General features: G+C 56.2%; 1 protein-coding gene across 6 annotated transcripts in view; it reads right to left on the bottom strand.

Moving 5' to 3' along the window:
* Positions 1–17,201, bottom strand: part of NAV1 (neuron navigator 1) — a 288,785-nt gene that overhangs the window by 82,310 nt on the left and 189,274 nt on the right. For 4 of the 6 annotated variants that reach the window (XM_074936239.1, XM_074936234.1, XM_074936233.1 and 1 more), the window contains one exon: positions 9,997–10,362. The exons of the other annotated variants lie outside the window; for them this stretch is intronic. In XM_074936239.1, the coding sequence (XP_074792340.1) occupies positions 9,997–10,362 (366 nt within the window). The remainder of the gene's footprint in view (positions 1–9,996; positions 10,363–17,201) is intronic. 6 annotated transcript variants of the gene reach the window in all.

Below are 17,201 nucleotides of genomic sequence, written 5' to 3'. Positions count from 1 at the left end.
TGCCCTACAAAATCTCGCTTTGGCATCACATCCGTTTCCAAAGGGATGTCCCCCTCCCAACATATTAGCAGTTCAGTCTCAAGGTGGCTAATGGCCCCATTTCGAGTACTCTGCTGCTGCCTGGTGCATTAATGCCAATGGGAGACATGGGGCACAGCTGGGGCAGACACAGCATCTTACTGATTCTAGGTCACAGTCAGCTGGGGAGATATTAAAGGCAGGATCCTGAACTGGACGGGGGGCCTGGAGTGCTCCAGGATGGTACAGCACCAGCAGGGCAGCTCCCCCCCACCTCCCACCCACCAACATGCCAGAGCTGGAAGGACCAGCTGGAGGGGTGAGAGAGAAGTTTGGCTTCCATGGCCCTGTGCCCACCCTGCAGGCTTCGATGACAAGGTCTGTGGGGCAGGGAGGGCGTCTCTTCCATCTTCTGTACAGCACCCTGCACGCGCCCATCCCCGGCCTCTCTGCTGAGGTGCCAGCAAAGGCTCTGCTCGTGATGGCAGGTTTCCATCAATCCCCCAGGATCTGGACTGGGTTCATGCACCCATGTCACCGAGGCCGGGCATCACAGGAAACGACTGCCAGTCACTACCAGCCTGGGCTGCATTGGGAGCAGTCACCTTGGGCGTGAACGTAGGACCGTCTCCACTCTGGCTCTCATATGCCCCAGAGAGATGCCACTGTCATACCTAAAAAGAAAAGGAGTACTTGTGGCACCTTAGAGACTAAAATTTATTTGAGCATGAGCTTTCGTGAGCTACAGCCCACTTCTTTTCTTTTCTTTTTGCGAATACAGACTAACACGGCTGTTACTCTGAAAACTGTCATACCTAGACGACCAGCAGGTCCTCCAGGTCTCTGGCCTGAGCATGCAGTACTGCTGACCCGAATTATACTGCACCTGGCCTGTCTGAACTCTGAGCTTCTACTGCTGCTAATGGGACAGCCCCATGGTCACAGATCTGACCTGCTCAAAGTTCAGTTCAGCACTCACCTGTTTGGATGCTCCTCCGAGCCTCTCATGGAACGAGGCTCCAGATCTGGCCACAACTCCTGCAAGGAAACCCTTCAGCACCTCTGCTCCCGATTCCATCCAGAGCCAGGGAGGAGAGAGCCCCGGGAACCTAGGGCCACTAGGCTGAACCCAGGAAGCTCGAGGTTCCACCACTGAGCGGGAGCGCTCACCCACCTGCTCCGGGGCTGGGTGGGGAAAGGGGAAGGGAAGCACGGCTAGCTCATGGACCCCGGGTTTCTGCACCCAAAGCAAAGCAGCTGATCCACAGGGCCGGATTGTCAGTGGCAAAGAGAAGAATCTCGATGCGCGGGGCAGAGCGTGCTCCCCCCAACACAGCTCGCGTCACTCAGACTGGGTCCTCGGAGAGAGCGATGTCCCAGTACAGGAGAGGGGTCGTTTGTCTCAGACTATTTATGGACCCAGTGAGGGGCCTGTGGTTAAAGGGTACGGCTGTATCGGGAAGAACTGCTAGAGAGTCATGGTTTAATCTGCAAACTGGCTTTGTCATTGCCTGGCTCTGTTTTAGCGCTGATTGTTTTGGAGGATGGGGGCGGGGTTATTCAATAGCTGAGCAGCACACGCGTTTCACAGGACCAGATAATCACCATATGAGAACAGCCCCCTAGCGCTTTTCGTTGCTAGATCTTAAGTGCTTTACAAAGGTGACGGGGAAACTGAGGCACGGAGCAGTGAAGTGACTCACCCAAGGCGATGCAGTGGGTCAGTGGCAGTGCCCGGTGAGGAACTCGGGTCATCCGATTCATTGTCCCATGCCTTGTCCACTGGACTTCTCTGCCTCCCAGCTACGTCGTTCTGAGCTGGACCCTGCCTCTGGTGTTCGCAAACGCTATTGACAGACCCCCAAGAAGGCTCGGATGCCGGGGATTTGGGTGGGATGGTTAGACTCCCTCCTGGCTTCAGTGAAAGGAGCGAGTTGCATCAGAACAAAGCACTGCAGCGAGACATGGACCGTCAAGCCAATGCTGAGAGCAAAGCCCTCCCCATCTCGCCAGAGGGCTCTCAAAGGCAGCATGCAGTTACCCAGGTCTGCCGGGCCCTAGGCCCCAAACCGTCCAATTCCAGCAGTACAGGGGGTCTCAGAGCCTCGGCAAGGCTGGGCTTAAGGCGGCTTTCTCCCGACAGCTGGGCACTTGAAAGGAGAAGGAGAAAATTAATCCCATCTGTGTGCGGAGCTTTAAACAAAGGAGGGAAACCCACGGGCGAGCAAAGCAGCAAAGCAAAGCGGTGCAAGGTAGCAGGAAGTGACCCTGGGCATGGGAACCACAATGAGCGGGGGCAGCTTTTCTCACTCGGTGCAAAGGCAGCTGTAAAGGCGCTGTCTGTTGGATGCAGCTACCCGCTCGGTCCGTCTAAGCAGCTTACGGGACTGTCCATGCTCCCACTGACGGCTCAGCATCAAGCTGCTATGAGGTGTCACCTACACAGAGGGCTTGGGCTTGGCTCCTCTCTGCACATTGGCTTCCAGCCAGCCAGCCACATGAATCTCTGCACACCAAGATTGCAAGGGGTGAGTCCCTCCCCTTCGGTGTTACCTGACTCCGTGTGCGGCCCTGTGCTAACAGGGCTTCTGCATCTGTCACATCATGGCATTTGAGCTTGTGTTTCCACATGACGATCTGAGACAAAACAAAGCCAGATCTCACGGCATCCACCATCCAGGAGCAAAGGTGCCATGAAGAGACCAGAGCTCCTCCTATTTTGGCCCCACAAATGGTTCCATGAGCCATGAAAGTAGCCCGTAGGAAGCACCACAATACCAGGGCCAGATTCATAACTAGGGCAGACATAAAATGATGTGGCCCCATCACCAGAGGGCTTACAACCTAGTACGGACCAGAGGGCGGCCATATGGATCAGCAGGGAAGAAAGAGAGATTGTTATTATTACTTACAGTTTTCAGTACTTATTCAAGCATTCAAGAATTAACAGGCCCAATGGAGTTACTCCTGATTTACACAGGGGTGAGTGAGGGGGGAATCGGGCACAGAAATTACTCCTGATTTACATGGGGACGAGTGAGGGGGGAATCGGGCACAGGCATTACTCCTGATTTACACAGGGGTGAGTGAGGGGAGAATCGGGCACAGAAATTACTCCTGATTTACATAGGGGTGAGTGAGGGTAAGTGAGGGGGGAATCGGGCACAGGAGTTACTCCTGATTTACACGAGGATGAGTGAGGGGGGAATCGGGTACAGGAGTTACTCCTGATTTACACGGGGATGAGTGAGGGGGGAATCGGGCACAGGAGTTACTCCTGATTTACACAGGGACTAGTGAGGGGGGAATCGGGCACAGGAGTTACTCCTGATTTACACGGGGATGAGTGAGGGGGGAATCGGGTACAGGAGTTACTCCTGATTTACACGGGGACGAGCGAGGGGGGAATCGGGCACACGAGTTACTCCTGATTTATGCCAGACCCCACCCCCCACATAATGAAGATGTTGGGGTGCTGATACAGCCCCCTAAACGTGTCCTATATTTAGCTGGATTCACCTGCACAGGGAACCAATTATGTTTCATTCCGCAGGCAGGAGTGTGGGGGGCAATCCTCGAGCCAAGCGCTAGGGCAGTAATTAGAACCCTGCCAATAGGGACACATGCCACTTTAACAGAGCTCTCTGCAAACCCATGTGCTTTGCCTTTCACTCGGCCCCAGGGCCAATAATAAACTGGCAGCTGCTGCCGGGGCTTCGTGCCTGCGCACAGAGCACTGAGGGGCCTGGAAGCAGCTGCCCGCATTACCGTCCGTCATTCCCCCGTGGCGGGACTGGGGCTCCAGGTAGTGAGCAGCCACAGAACTGGTACCGCAGGAGAGCTCCCCTCACAGTGCCCCATGCCTGATCCACGTTCCCCAGCTATGCTGAAAGGTGCCAAAGGCTGCCACAATGCGAGTGGGGTAGGGGATTTTAATCCAAAGACCAGCACTGACCTTGGTAAAGGCAATGGGTACTAAACAGCCTTCTTTTAGGCTCAATGGGAGCAATGAAGCCTAAAGGCAGATGCAGACAACGTGGGAGACCGCCCAAAGCAACAGGCCACATGGCAGTCACAGCTAATCCATGTGGGCTGAGGGGTTTCCCTCCTTGCAAATGCAGGAGCTGGGAAGTTGCGGGCTGTGTGTGTTGGAGGCAGAGAGCCAGGAGAAGGAGCTGTGAGCCTGATCTTGAGAGGAAGCGTCAAGCAGAGAGAGGGAGCTTCCTGGGCACAGAGCTCGCTGGAGGGGCAGGCGTGGGGATTTCTGAGCGAGGAACCTGCCTGCTGCTCCTAGTTTCTGCGGCGTTCAGAGGACGTGCCTGAGTGCACATTCTTTGTAAATAAACCAGATCCCACCAACAACCGACCTGAGTCGCAGCATCGAGTTCTCCTCTTGACAGAAACAACCCTGCAAGACCCTGGATATGGCTGCGACTCGGGCCAAAGGGGCAACATCCATCTCTAGGGCAGATCAAGGAGGTCAGTTGCTCTGGCCCATTTTCAGCCTTTACCCACAGTAAAGAAGGTCACTTAGTGCCCTATGATGTGTTCACATGGCCACAACCTGTACAGAGACCCACCACCGCCGCATCGCCAAAGGCCACTGAGCAGCCACCCATAGGCAGTAATGCATCATCATCTCCACTCCAGATAGGATCTGAACCCGTGACCTAGAATTAAAAGCCAGTAACCCCCATGCCCGTAGCCAGCCAGCCTTTGCTACCAGCCTTAAGCCCTACATCATCACACTTTCCAAAGTCATCACACTTTCCAAAAAAGAAGCTCAGGGCCCCAACTCTTCCGGCTCCTAACGCCCCAAGAGCAGAAGCCCCGTTGCTGAGCGCAGGGGGAACGGCAGGCTTTGTCTCAGGAAGACTCCCCTGGATGTCGATGCGCTGTAGGTCAGATCCCAAACTGGCTCTGTCTCTCCCAGGGCAGCCTCAGAGCTCTGCCCGGCTTCTGCTCTAGGCTCCTACCGAACCTCGCAAAGGGGGCAGCAGCAAGCTATCTTTGATCAGCATAACAAGCCCACTCCACATCCATACAGTACGGACACTATGGGCTCTAAGGGTCTGTCTACACTGCAGTTAAGACACCCACGGCTAGCCCAGGCCAGCTGATTCAGGCTCAGGGGCTCAGGCTAAGGTACTGTTTAATTGTGGTGCAGACATTCCAGCTTGGGATGCAGCCTGAGCTCTGGGACCCACCCATCTCGCAGGGTCCTAGAACCCAGGCTCCAGCCCGAGTGTCTACAACACAATTAAACAGCCCCTTAGCCCGAGCCCCTTAGCCCAAGTCAGCTGGCAGAGGCCAGCTGTGGTTTTTTAATGGCAGTGTAGACATGCCCTAAAGGGGGAACGCAGAGACCCAATCCCCATTACTTGCCTCTGGGAGCAGTCACTTCCCCGGATCCAAGGTGACCTGCGCTAAGTCGGCATATGTGGCTATCACAGCCGCCCCCCTCTCCTCAACCCACCCCCTCACAGCTGCCTTTGTTGCTCACCCACATGGGCCAAAAAGAAAGGGACTGAGTGTGTTAAGGGACACGGCTCCTTGAACAGATTTGGGATCAGGGGAAACAGACAGGGTTACTGGTCTCATCATGTGTCAGAGAGTCCCCAAGACACCCACCAGAGCTGCGGGCTGTCACCGCACACCACAAGCAGCTGGCACGACTAGGAGCTCTAAGCGATGTAGTAGGCCAAATACCGCCCCATTCTCTGGGACAAATCAAATACCAGGATTATTTATTTTCTCATGCGTTGAAACAGGAAACCTCCAATGTGTTGAAATTCTGGCCTTGAGTCAAAGGCGGGGGCAGGGAAGAGACGGGGACTGGTTTTTTGTTCAACACACAACCCCCCAGGCAGCATCTCAAGAGCTCGATGGGATCAGCATGGGGAGGGCTGTGTTTCAAAAGAAACCAACACATGCTTTAAATCCAAAAAGTCCCACCCATCTGTCCCCTTCTAACAGTCACTTTCACAGCCTTACTTGGCATCAGAAACCTCTCCCGGGCAAGAGTGGAAGAGAACTCAAATGGGCTGGGGAGACCGGACACAGCTCTTTTCAGGGATTGGCTGGCTGACGACTCCCGCTAGCCTCAGGGTCTGATCCTGCCAGGTGCTGAGCAGCCTTACCTTCTAGTGGGGGACCCGCAAGAGGCGGAGTGCTGCTGCGGGGCGCTGAATGACCCAGCACCCTCTGGGGACTGAACGAGCTCTCCAATACGGATTTCCCCCCTGCTCCTGTGCATCAGGGACTTGGATCCATCTGCCCCTTCACTTGAACACCCACTGATGGTAACAGCCAGGAGGTTTGGCAGAGTCACTGGACTCAGGGCTCGTTGGTTACTACATCTGCAGCCCAGAGCTGTGAAATTAACAAGGACTTGTACAGAGCTCTCCATGCCGCACGGGTATTTTTAGGACCAAGGTGATGCCCCATCCCTCGAAGGATGTTTGGGCTATTTTTTCCCCCTTTTTATACTTCCAGGGATAAATGGAAAACTCATGACATTGTACCTCTCCCTGTGAGTTTCCATTTCTGATAAGCAGCGAGGAACAGGCAAGGCCAAATGCTCTTCTTCCCCAACCAGAGCTGGGCTGTATCAAATGAGATCCCCTCCATGCCCACTGACGTCAATGGTGAATGGACAGAGCTGAGCACAACCCAGGATCGGGGCCCCCATCTCTGCCCACATGGAGCATGTGTAAGGGCCAGCTGGGCTGCATGTGGGAAGGACGCCAGGGAGGTGTTGTTTCTTGGCATCCTGCCTTGGAGGGTTGGTCAGCAATTGTTGGTTGACCCCCTTCCCGGCTGCTTTTATCCACTGCTGGGGTCCCAGCAGACCTAGGGTGAGCTGTCTTGGAGCCGTGCTCTCCTTCGTCTCCCTGGGATGGCTCAGCAAACATTCCAGCAGCACAGGGGCAGTCAGCTGGGGCTTTTCCTCCGGGGGTAGGGGGTATCGTCTCCAACCAGGGATCACACACACACGGCCATCAACCAAAGATAGGTGGCACAAAGAACATCCCAGCCTGGGGTTAACCCAGTCCTGTCACCCTGGCTATGGAGACTGACCTTCCCTAAGATGCTTTCTCCCGTCCAGTCCATTTGTAGCCTTTTCCTGATGTGGGGGTGGAGGTGGGGAAGAGAAGGTGAGCTGAGTTTAACCCCATGTGCACCGGGGACCAGTTAGTACCCTCTTCCACCGATCCCAGGTTGGTACTCAAGAAAAATCTGAAGAGCCCCAAAAGCATCTTTGCTGGTTCTAGCCCTATCAGGTCCTGAGACGTTAAAATCACATCCTTCTGATTACAGTCATGCTTTTCCCTCTCCCCCACCAACGGCCCTTCTGGTTAGGCAGCTGATCTCTCCCAAACCACTAAAGGATCAGATTCTCAATGGGTCTAAATCAACACAGAACTACTGAAGTCAACGGGGCTACACTGTTTTACACCAGCTGAGGATCTGGCCCTTTGCAGAAGTGCACGGCAGATGCTCTTGCACGTTAATTTCTCACCCTAGTCACTGTGGAAGGAGAAATCACTAAAGCCAGATCGAAGACCAAGTGGCAAATACAGCCAGATGATCATTGGAACATGAAGCCCCAGATCCTCATTAATGATCTGGAGGATGGTGTGGATTGCACCCTCAGCAAGTTTGCAGATGACACTAAACTGGGAGGAGAGGTAGATACGCTGGAGGGTAGGGATAGGATACAGGGGGCCCTAGACAAATTAGAGGATTGGGCCAAAAGAAATCTGATGAGGTTCAACAAGGACAAGTGCAGAGTCCTGCACTTAGGACGGAAGAATCCCATGCACCGCTACAGACTAGGGACCGAATGGCTAGCCAGCAGTTCTGCAGAAAAGGACCTAGGGGTTACAGTGGATGAGAAGCTGGATTTGAGTCAACAGTGTGCCCTTGTTGCCAAGAAGGCCAATGGCATTTTGGGCTGTATAAGTAGGGGCATTGCCAGCAGATCGAGGGACGTGATCGTTCCCCTCTATTCGACATTGGTGAGGCCTCATCTGGAGTACTGTGTCCAGTTTTGGGCCCCACACTACAAGAAGGATGTGAAAAAATTGGAAAGAGTCCAGTGGAGGATGACAAAAATGATTAGGGGGCTGGGACACATGACTTATGAGGAGAGGCTGAGGGAACTGGGATTGTTTAGTCTGCGGAAGAGAAGAATGAGGGGGGATTTGATAGCTGCTTTCAACTACCTGAAAGGGGGTTCCAAAGAGGATGGATCTAGACTGTTCTCAGTGGTACCAGATGACAGAATGAGGAGTAATGGTCTCAGGTTGCAGTGGGAGAGGTTTAGGTTGGATATTAGGAAAAACTTTTTCACTAGGAGGGTGGTGAAGCACTGGAATGGGTTACCTAGGGAGGTGGTGGAATCTCCTTCCTTTGAGGTTTTTAAGGCCCGGCTTGACAAAGCCCTGGCTGGGATGATTTAGTTGGGGATTGGTCCTGCTTTGAGCAGGGGGTTGGACTAGATGACCTCCTGAGGTCCCTTCCAACCCTGATGTTCTATGATTCTATGATTCTCTGATCCGAGGAGCTGAGCGAGGAGTGAATGGCTCACATTGTGGAACAGCTCAGAAGTCCACCAGCTTCCTCATGGTTATTCAGCACTCCTTCCCAGCCCCCTGGAACGCTGCACCTGAGCACTGTCACGTGGTCCCCCAGGAGCCATCCGCAGAGCAGCTGGGAGGTGCTTCCCAGCAGGGGCCAAGAATGACACACGCTAGCCCTGCTTGAGTTAGTGCGCTGCAAACAGCGGTGCGGCATGGGCAATGGCCACCCAACCCTGCTGGAACGTACTCCGGAGACTAGCCTGACCTGCTGTGGCCACGCTGCCCCTTGTGCTCTGAGCACAGCGTGTGCGTCCACCTGAGCTGGGACGCTCCCTCCCAGCTGCAGTGCAGACAAACCCTCGGTCTAGCAGGGCTGTTTCGGCACCAGGCCTGGCTCTCAACCCAGTGTCATTGCCATTAACTTTGCTGATCCCCAAATGCTGCTTACATCAGATAAAAGATACTTCCAGAGCTGCCCCAGGCAGCCTGTAATCCTCTCAAACACGCCCCCATGCCCGGGGACAAGAGCACCGTACAGGACGCTGGCCCCTGGCCTGGCTCAACAAGGTGCACCACCCCTGCAGGCCCCCTGATCCCAATTATCACCCGCCACCAAGCACAGAACCCACCAGAAACATAGTGCGTGGGGGAAGGACACTCCAATGTATCTAATTATCCATCCACCTCCTGACATGCTTCTATCCATCCATCCCTCTAAGTACCCCTCTATCTATCCATCCATCCCTCTATGCACCCATCTATCTATCCATCCATCCACCCTCCATGCATCTATCCATCCATCCCTATATGCACCCATCTATCGATCCAGCCATCCACCCCATCCATCTATCCATCTATCCCTATATGCACCCATCTATCCATCCAGCCATCCACCCCCATCCATCTATCCATCCATCCCTATATGCACCCATCTATCGATCCATCCATCCACCCCCATCCATCTATCCATCTATCCCTATATGCACCCATCTATCTATCCATCCATCCACCCCCATCCGTCTATCCATCTATCCCTATATGCACCCATCTATCTATCCATCCATCCACCCCCATCCGTCTATCCATCTATCCCTATATGCACCCATCTATCCATCCAGCCATCCATCTGCTCTTTCTGTCTCTCTCTCTCCATCTCGTAGACTCAGATTCCAAGGCCGAAGGGACCATTGTGATCATCTAGTCTGATCTCCTGTATAATGCAGGGCAGAGAACTTCCCCACAATAATCCCTAGAGCAGATCATTTAGAGAAGAATCCGATCTTTGGATCCCCCACAGTCCTTGTACGTTGTTCCAGTCTCAACGACTCTCCCGGGTAAAAACGTACACCTCATTTCCAGTCGGAATCTGTCTAGGGCCAGCAGCGGCACTCACCCCGTGGTGATGTCGTCGTCCTCCGTCAGGGTCTTCCCCATCAGGTCGCTGTCGCTCATGTACCCAGACTTCAGATCCACGTCGTCGGCATCCAGGGACTCGACGAGCTCCAGCCGGGAGATGTGGCTCAGCTTGCTGGGGCTGCGCATAGGCATGGTGTGGGAATAGTGCGCCCGCTCGCCGTGCATGTACCAGCTGGGGGTGCCTTCCGACCGGCAACTCCCACCCACCGAGGGAGCGTCCCCGGCCTGCAGCCGGGGGCTGGACTGCCCGTAGCGCCAGGACAGGGGGGAGGAGCGGTTGGACAGGCTGGACACGCTCCTGGGGTTGGCTTCATCGCTGTCGTAGCAGGTCATCTCCAAAGAGCTGCAAGGAAGGAGCAGAGAGCAAAGCTTTAGGGACGAGCGTGCCCTGGGGCAGCGAGCGCAAAGCAAGCAGCCCTGGTCCTAGGGGAGAGGTGGAGTCCTGGGCTCCATCCTGCTATCGGACCTGCAGGTGCTCAGCACTTCTGGAAATTAGAGCATGTTCTTAGCCACCCAGCTTTGACACTTCGGGTTCAAGGATGGGGTGGAATCAGGATGGGAACCCAGGAGTCCACAGTGCTAGGTCACTGTCTTAACCGTAATCCTCTCCTTCTTCCCAGCTGCCCCCCGATCCCTATTCTCATGATCCCAGCGGCCCCTATGCTCCCCTCATTTATGTCCCTTCCGGCTCCAAATGGCTCTGCACTGCTCCTGGGCCCTTCCCAAATCTCCCAGGTCCCAGGCTGGTGCCTAACCACCAGGCCATCCTCCCTCTCTGAGCCTAACGGTACCGAGGAGTTGAGCTCTGCAGTGGCCTTGCCTCTAGCCCTCCAGCGTGGCAGGAACGCAATGGCAGCCATGGAAGTAGAAAGAGATCCTGGAAAGCGCATAAATGGCTCCAAGATTAATCTAGGGGATGGCGTCCCGTTCCCTCCTTGTGCCTTGATTTGACAGGCAGCAGAGGCAGGCGCGGGCTCCCCACTCCAGTGAGGGCCCCCTTTCGTTCTGATTCCATAAAGCGGGTATTGGATGCTAAATACAAAGTGATGATTAAAAACAAATCGACAGTGGATTAACAGCTCTGGAGAACCGACCAGCAGAGCTGGTTCCAATCATTTGGTTGACGCACAAGCGTTGTCTTATTAAATCTAAATTAAGTGGATGTTTTGGAGCCTGTAAACTGAGGGACAAAGCTGCCAACATCTTGCTTCGCGCAAGCTGCTGCACCATGCTGGAGGGGACTTGCAGGGGCTCTCTGGGTGCAAGCACCGGGAAATGCATTTCCCCATAAAGATTTCAATGAGGCCTGGATAGTATTGTGTCCCCTGCTGACAGACGCACCTAGAGTATGGCAGGCCCCAGAGCAGAGAGTCTGCAAACTCACTTCCATCTGCCTGTAATGGGGAGGAACTTCACACAGACAACTCGGCTGCCATAAATGCTCCCCCCATCCCAACACTGGGATCATGCCCCTGGCTGTGAATCAGCCACTCTAGCCAGATGGGGAGCAGGTTCTGAATCCATAGAAAGCAACTGATCTCTGGAATCTAGCAGAGACAAGAGCCGGGGGGAGTGCCATGGGGACTGAGGGGCACCGGCAGAGCTGAGTAAGGGGAGTCCAGGACTCGGATAGCAGAGGGAGTTGTACGGCTAGATGGAGGCGCATGGGCCTCTGAGAGCTGTGGCGTGGAGCAGCAGTGGAAGCCCTAGGCTGGAAAAGCAGAGGGGGCCGGGGGTGCAAGTCAGGATTGAAGGGCATCAGCAGAGCGCTGGGGTGGGGGCAGCCCAAGGCTGGAAGAGCAGTGCGGGGAGCAGGTCAGATTGAGGGGCATCAGCAGAGTGGTGGGTGGAGGAAGCTCGCACAGCCCCTGCCATGCACTCAAACCAGCCTTTTACTTCCTTATTTTTGTATCAGCCAAATTCCCCAGCCCCTCCAATCTGTACCGTACTGCACACACACTGCACTTCCTTCTGCTGCCCAGAGCCCGCCTCCTCCACGGAGACGCCTCCAGACGCTCGGGACGCCTGCAGGCGTGGTAGGCGGTGGATGGAGAGACTTCGCTGACTCGGCCCTGTTTAAATCAGGGATTGTCCCCATGGTCTGTTTCGCTGGCCCATCAGGCAGCACAGGGCCATGACCAAAGGGAAACTGGCCTGAAATCCAAGGGCATTTGCAAAGGCACAGAGCAGACACAGCCTCGCCCATTGCCCTGCCCTGCTGGGATGCAGGGGGACGGGGAGTCCCGTCCCTGCAGTTACTCAGTGCTTAGCTCCTTCAGCTGAGAAGCTGAGTGAGTCAAGTCCGAGCTGCACGGTGGGGTGATGGCCGCTTTGGGACATAATCCCATCGCGCCACCAGAGCAGAAGAGGCCAGGGTGCGAGGGGGGGTGAACCGCTGGCTAAGCTGCAGGAGTTGGCACTCCACTGTGGGGTTTTGGGGGAACCCCCAAACCTTAGCTGCAGACCCAGGCAGCGAGCAAAGGGCTTTCACCACAACTCCTCGGTGCGCATCCACATTCCCCCCGATGGGTGTGCAACAGGGAGCGGACTCAGTGATCCCAGGGCATGGGGCACCCCTGGAGAAGCAGGGTTGGGAGCAGCTGCGTTGGAGGCTGGGAGCGGCGCTAGACACTGATCGGCGACAGAAGAAAAGCCTAGGAGCCCTGCCCCAAACCTTGCACCAACGTTTTCCACAGTCTGCGGTACGGCTGGCAATTTGCATACTTGTCTCCCGCAGTGTGGCTCACGCTCACGGCGCACTTAGCTTATGATCTCCGAGTGCCCAGCCCACATGCAGGGCGCTCGGCAAACGCTCATGTGCAGGCCGTTCTCTCACACGGCGTCTGTTGCACTCAGTGTGCAGGTTTGGCTCCCTGTGCGCTGATCTTGTTGTGCCCATTCTGGCCGGTGCACGAGCCTTGTTCCAGCAGGAGGCTCTCAGGGCTAACACGGACCTTGTTCCCTTGACTCGTGCCTGCGTTCTCCGCTTGGGCCCTTGGCCACTGGCTCAGATTTCCCGCACATCCAGCGTGCCTGGCTCGTACTGCCTGTGTGTTCTGGTCCTGGCCCCCGATGGCGATTTCAGTGCACTTGGCTCTTGTGATGGACGCTTGCACCCTTGTGATTTTCAAGTGCTCAGCTCCTGCACCGTGGTGTGTGTGCGTTTGCATGTCCAGCTTGCTCACCGACAACGGTATACTCTGCTCATGCACATGGCTCACAGTTTCTGTGCAGTTGGCACGTGCCCCCCTGGCTTGTGCTGGGGGTCCCCAGTGCAGGCACGTTGCACTCTCCGAGGGCTTGGCTAGTGTACACCTGTCTCCTGTTCTCTGTGCAGACCCCTGGATGTGTTCTAGTCTGGGCCCCACTGGCTGGTGTTTCCGTAGCTCTCAGCTCCCGTGCATCTGGCTTGTGATGGCTGCATGCTTGGCCTGTGCTTGCTGCATAGAAATGCAGGGCTGGAAGGGTTCTCAAGAGTTCATCTAGTCCATTCCCCTGTGCTGAGGCAGGATTAAGTATCTTAGACCATCCCTGACAGGTGTTTGTCTAACCTGTTAGCAAAAACTTCCAATGAGGGGAATTCCATAACCCCTCTAGGTATCCCGTTCCTGAGCTTAGCCACCCGTAGACAGGTTTCCCTAATATCTAACCTGAATCTCTCTTGCTGCAAACTCAGACAATTCCTTTCACCCAACCTCGGTGGACAGGGAGAACAACTGATCACCGTCCTCTTTATAACATTATTTACCTATCTGAAGACTTCTCAGGTCCAGTCTCAGCCTTCTCTTCTCTAGATTAAACGTGCCCAATTCTTTCAATCTTTCCTTGCAGGTCAGATTTTCTAAACCTCTGATCGTTTTTGTCTTCCCCCTTTGGCCTCTCTCCGTATGTCCACATCTTTCTCAGGGTGTGGTACCCACAGCTGGACACAGTTCTCCAGCTGAGGCCCGACCACTGCTGCGCAATCCCTGCCTCTTGCTCACAGTCAGCTCATGGTTTCTGCAGGTTTGGCTCCTGACCCTCAGCTCCTGCTTTCGGGGCTGCTGTGTTTTCTGGGCTCGCCTCAGGGGCTGGTGCAAGAGCAGGGCAAGCGTTCTCTGTCTGCTCCCCTTGTGTGGCCTTGGTGCTCAGCCCGTGAGCTCAGCAGCTCGTGCACAGATGGCTCCTTTCAGGTAGGTCTAGCTCACCCCACTCCGGGCACCAGTGTCTCTGTGCGCATGATGCCAAAGGGAATAAAGGTGCACGGAGCTGGGCCAGGCTCCTGCTTGCAGGAAGCAGTTGCTAGTGAGCTGCCAGCTAAACATTAAGCAAAGCAGATGGGTTGGAGCCCTGCCCTCCTCCCCTCCTGCCCTGACTCATCTCGGGTGGAGCTCAGCAGGCAGCTCTCCCTCTCCCCAGTGCCCTCACAGTGATCCAGCGTGAGGCTCTGGTTACGCAAGATGGGAAGGCACAGCCACCAGATAGCAGGAGAACGGAGGGGTGGAGCCTTCCCCTCCGACTCCTCACCCCGAGCACCCATAGACAGGGGCCTGGCGTTCCCAGGGATGGGTGCGATGGTTGATTGATTTGTTTTGATTCATGGACAAATGAAGAAAAGAGTCGCTCCAGGGTTCTAACACCTCTCCGTGGCATTGCCCCCCGGTTGGCACAGCAGCGGGAAAATGGAAGGGTTTGCCAGCTTGCTCTGTCTTCAGCTCCCCGAGGTGGAGATAGGGGCCGCCCTCACCATACACCTCCCCGCCCCTCCCACCCCGCCGGGGCAGGGAGGGTCCCACGGCCCTGACAGGTCTCAGCTCAGATAGTGACACCGTGCTGTGCAGAGATCTGAGAATGGGCACCCGGCTGGGAGCAGCCGCTCACGTCCCAGGCCTCCAGGCAGCCGCAGAAGGGATCTGGCCAGGAGCCTCCCTGTCTCTCAGCCCTGTCCCCGGCTCCTTGCTCGCTGCAATCCAGCTGGCTGCCTTGACCCCTCTCATTCCCATCACTGGCCTCTCTGCCGTTATCACTTGGCCGCTGATTCCATGGACTCAGCAGGGAGCTAACCCTGCCCGGGCTCCATCCCGCCTCCCGCCGGCCACCCCTCGCCAGGGCACGGCCTTTTCCTGCTCCGGTAGCTCAGACTCATCACCTCCAAGTGAGACTCCCCCCCAAGCCCAGATCCCTGGAGAAGCTGCTGTCTCTGCATTAGCTCATCTGGGCCATAGAGCCAGGGAGGGGAAAAAACTTACTCAAGTCGGACAGGGCTGCCAGCTCCAAGCTCCGAGGGAAAGGAGCGTGACAAGGCAGCTCCCCCGGAGCTGTGCTGCAATAGGGCCGGAGCTCTGCCCTAGGGGCCAACTAGCCCAGCCCTCCCGGCTACAGGCCATGCTGGCTAATGGAGCCCCCCAACCCAACAGGAGCTGAGCCTGCAGCCATTGTTTGGAGCAAGGGGGGCCCAGGCCTTCGTGGGATTGAGCCCAGCATTTCACAGCAAAGGCCCATACCCCAATCCCAGCTAGCCAGTGGCAGGAGCTTGGAGGGAACCTGGGGGCGGGGAGATGTGCCTGGCCACTCAGGGGAGAGCTCAGGGTATCATGTTTATTATGAGGGGCATGGTTCTGGGTGACCCAGGAAACTCCACCCCTACCCCTATGTTAGCAGCTGGTCCAAGAAAGATCCCATTGGAGCAGAAACGATGCCCCCCCTTGTACAGCCAAGCGCTGCCACATGCAGCCAGCACGGCTCCCTCCTGCCGGCTGTGAATGGGTCGGAAGGGGAGCTGGGTTGGAGCCAGGGGCCCAGTTTCAGCCCAAGCTGCTGCTGCGCAGGGCCTAGGGAAGGCAGCCCTATGGGGCACGATGGAGCCAGGCCAGGCCATGCATCTCCAGGACGGGGCCCTGGTGCCTAGCACTCAGGGGATGGGTGCGGTCGGCCTCTGATCCATGAGGAGTCTCCTTCCTTCAGCACCAGGACAGCGTGCTGGGTTGGCACAGGGAAAGCCCTGTGCATCTCAGAATGGGAGGCAGGAGCTGGGAGCGTGGGGGAATCAGCCCTGCCCGCTGGGTGGTGTTGGGCAGCGGGATGGCACGTTCCCGTGTCTCGCTAGGGGACCTCCCCCGCCTCCTGGGGGGGTTGCGGGGCTCTCTGAAGGCTCCCAACTTTCTGACTGACTCACTGCATTACCTGGGACAAGTCACTGCCCTGCTCTGTGCCTCAGTTTCCCCCCCTGTAAAAAGGGGTAATAATGATATGGAGCCAGCCATGGCAGAATGCTTTGAGACCCTCCATTGAGAGGCACAGCTTGGCCTTTGCTCTGTGCTGTGGGAAAGGCGATGCAGAGAGCTGCCCTGGTCAGAGCTGGATTCCACCCAGGACCTTCTGCACCAAACGGCTGTTGTAGTTGCTGGGGGCAGCCCCTAGGGGGAGCGGTGACCACGGGACTCCGCACCAAAGCACTTCAATCTCCCACGGCCCTCGTGCTTTCCCTGCTGCTTGTGCTGCCCCCTCCTGGCCACCGCAGGGGCGGCGGGGCTAGTGAGAGCTGTTCCCTGGGCTCCCCGTTGAAACACCCCGTTGGCTGAGCCCCTGTTCCAGTGGGAGCCGGAGCAGGGGGAGGGAGGCTTCAAATGGACACAAACCCCTGGGCGTTCCCCTGCTGCCATAACCCCCTAGGGTAGCTGTGCTCCCCCCCTCTGCTCTGTACTTAACAGCTGGAATCAAACTAGCTTCCCTGTGTCTCTCTCCTTCTCCACCTGGCCCGACGCCACCCTCTAGTGGCTGCAGCCCCCACTGCAGGCCGAAATGGGTCGTTTCCCATGCCCGGCTCTGGAGGAATTTGAAGCATATCCTTTCCCTGCTCACTTCTCTCCTCCAAGCCAGATGGGGATTTGGTGGTGTCCTTAGGGAATCATGAGCCCAGTCAAACTTGTGTCTCCAGCACCCTGCCCGGGCGAGCCCGGGGAAACCCGTGATTTGGCTCGGGCAAGCAGCTCTGCTTCCACAGAGGTTGGGGTAACACATGGGCTTGCCGTGCCATGGCCTGCAGATTCCATCAGCGACTCATTCCAGTTGCTGGGAGGGCCTGGTATCAGCACTGCCCTCAGCTACAGTACAACTGCGCAGGAGCAGGTCTCAACACAGAGGGGGCTGGACTCACATTTGGGCTGCTGCTGTAAAAATATGAATGTAGAGGCAGTGTGTCCT

Source organism: Natator depressus, chromosome 21, assembly GCF_965152275.1.
Source record: "Natator depressus isolate rNatDep1 chromosome 21, rNatDep2.hap1, whole genome shotgun sequence".
Classification (NCBI taxonomy): Eukaryota; Metazoa; Chordata; order Testudines; family Cheloniidae; genus Natator; species Natator depressus.
The sequence above is the reverse complement of the archived record's forward strand: the minus strand, read 5'-3'. Positions and strand labels throughout refer to the sequence as shown.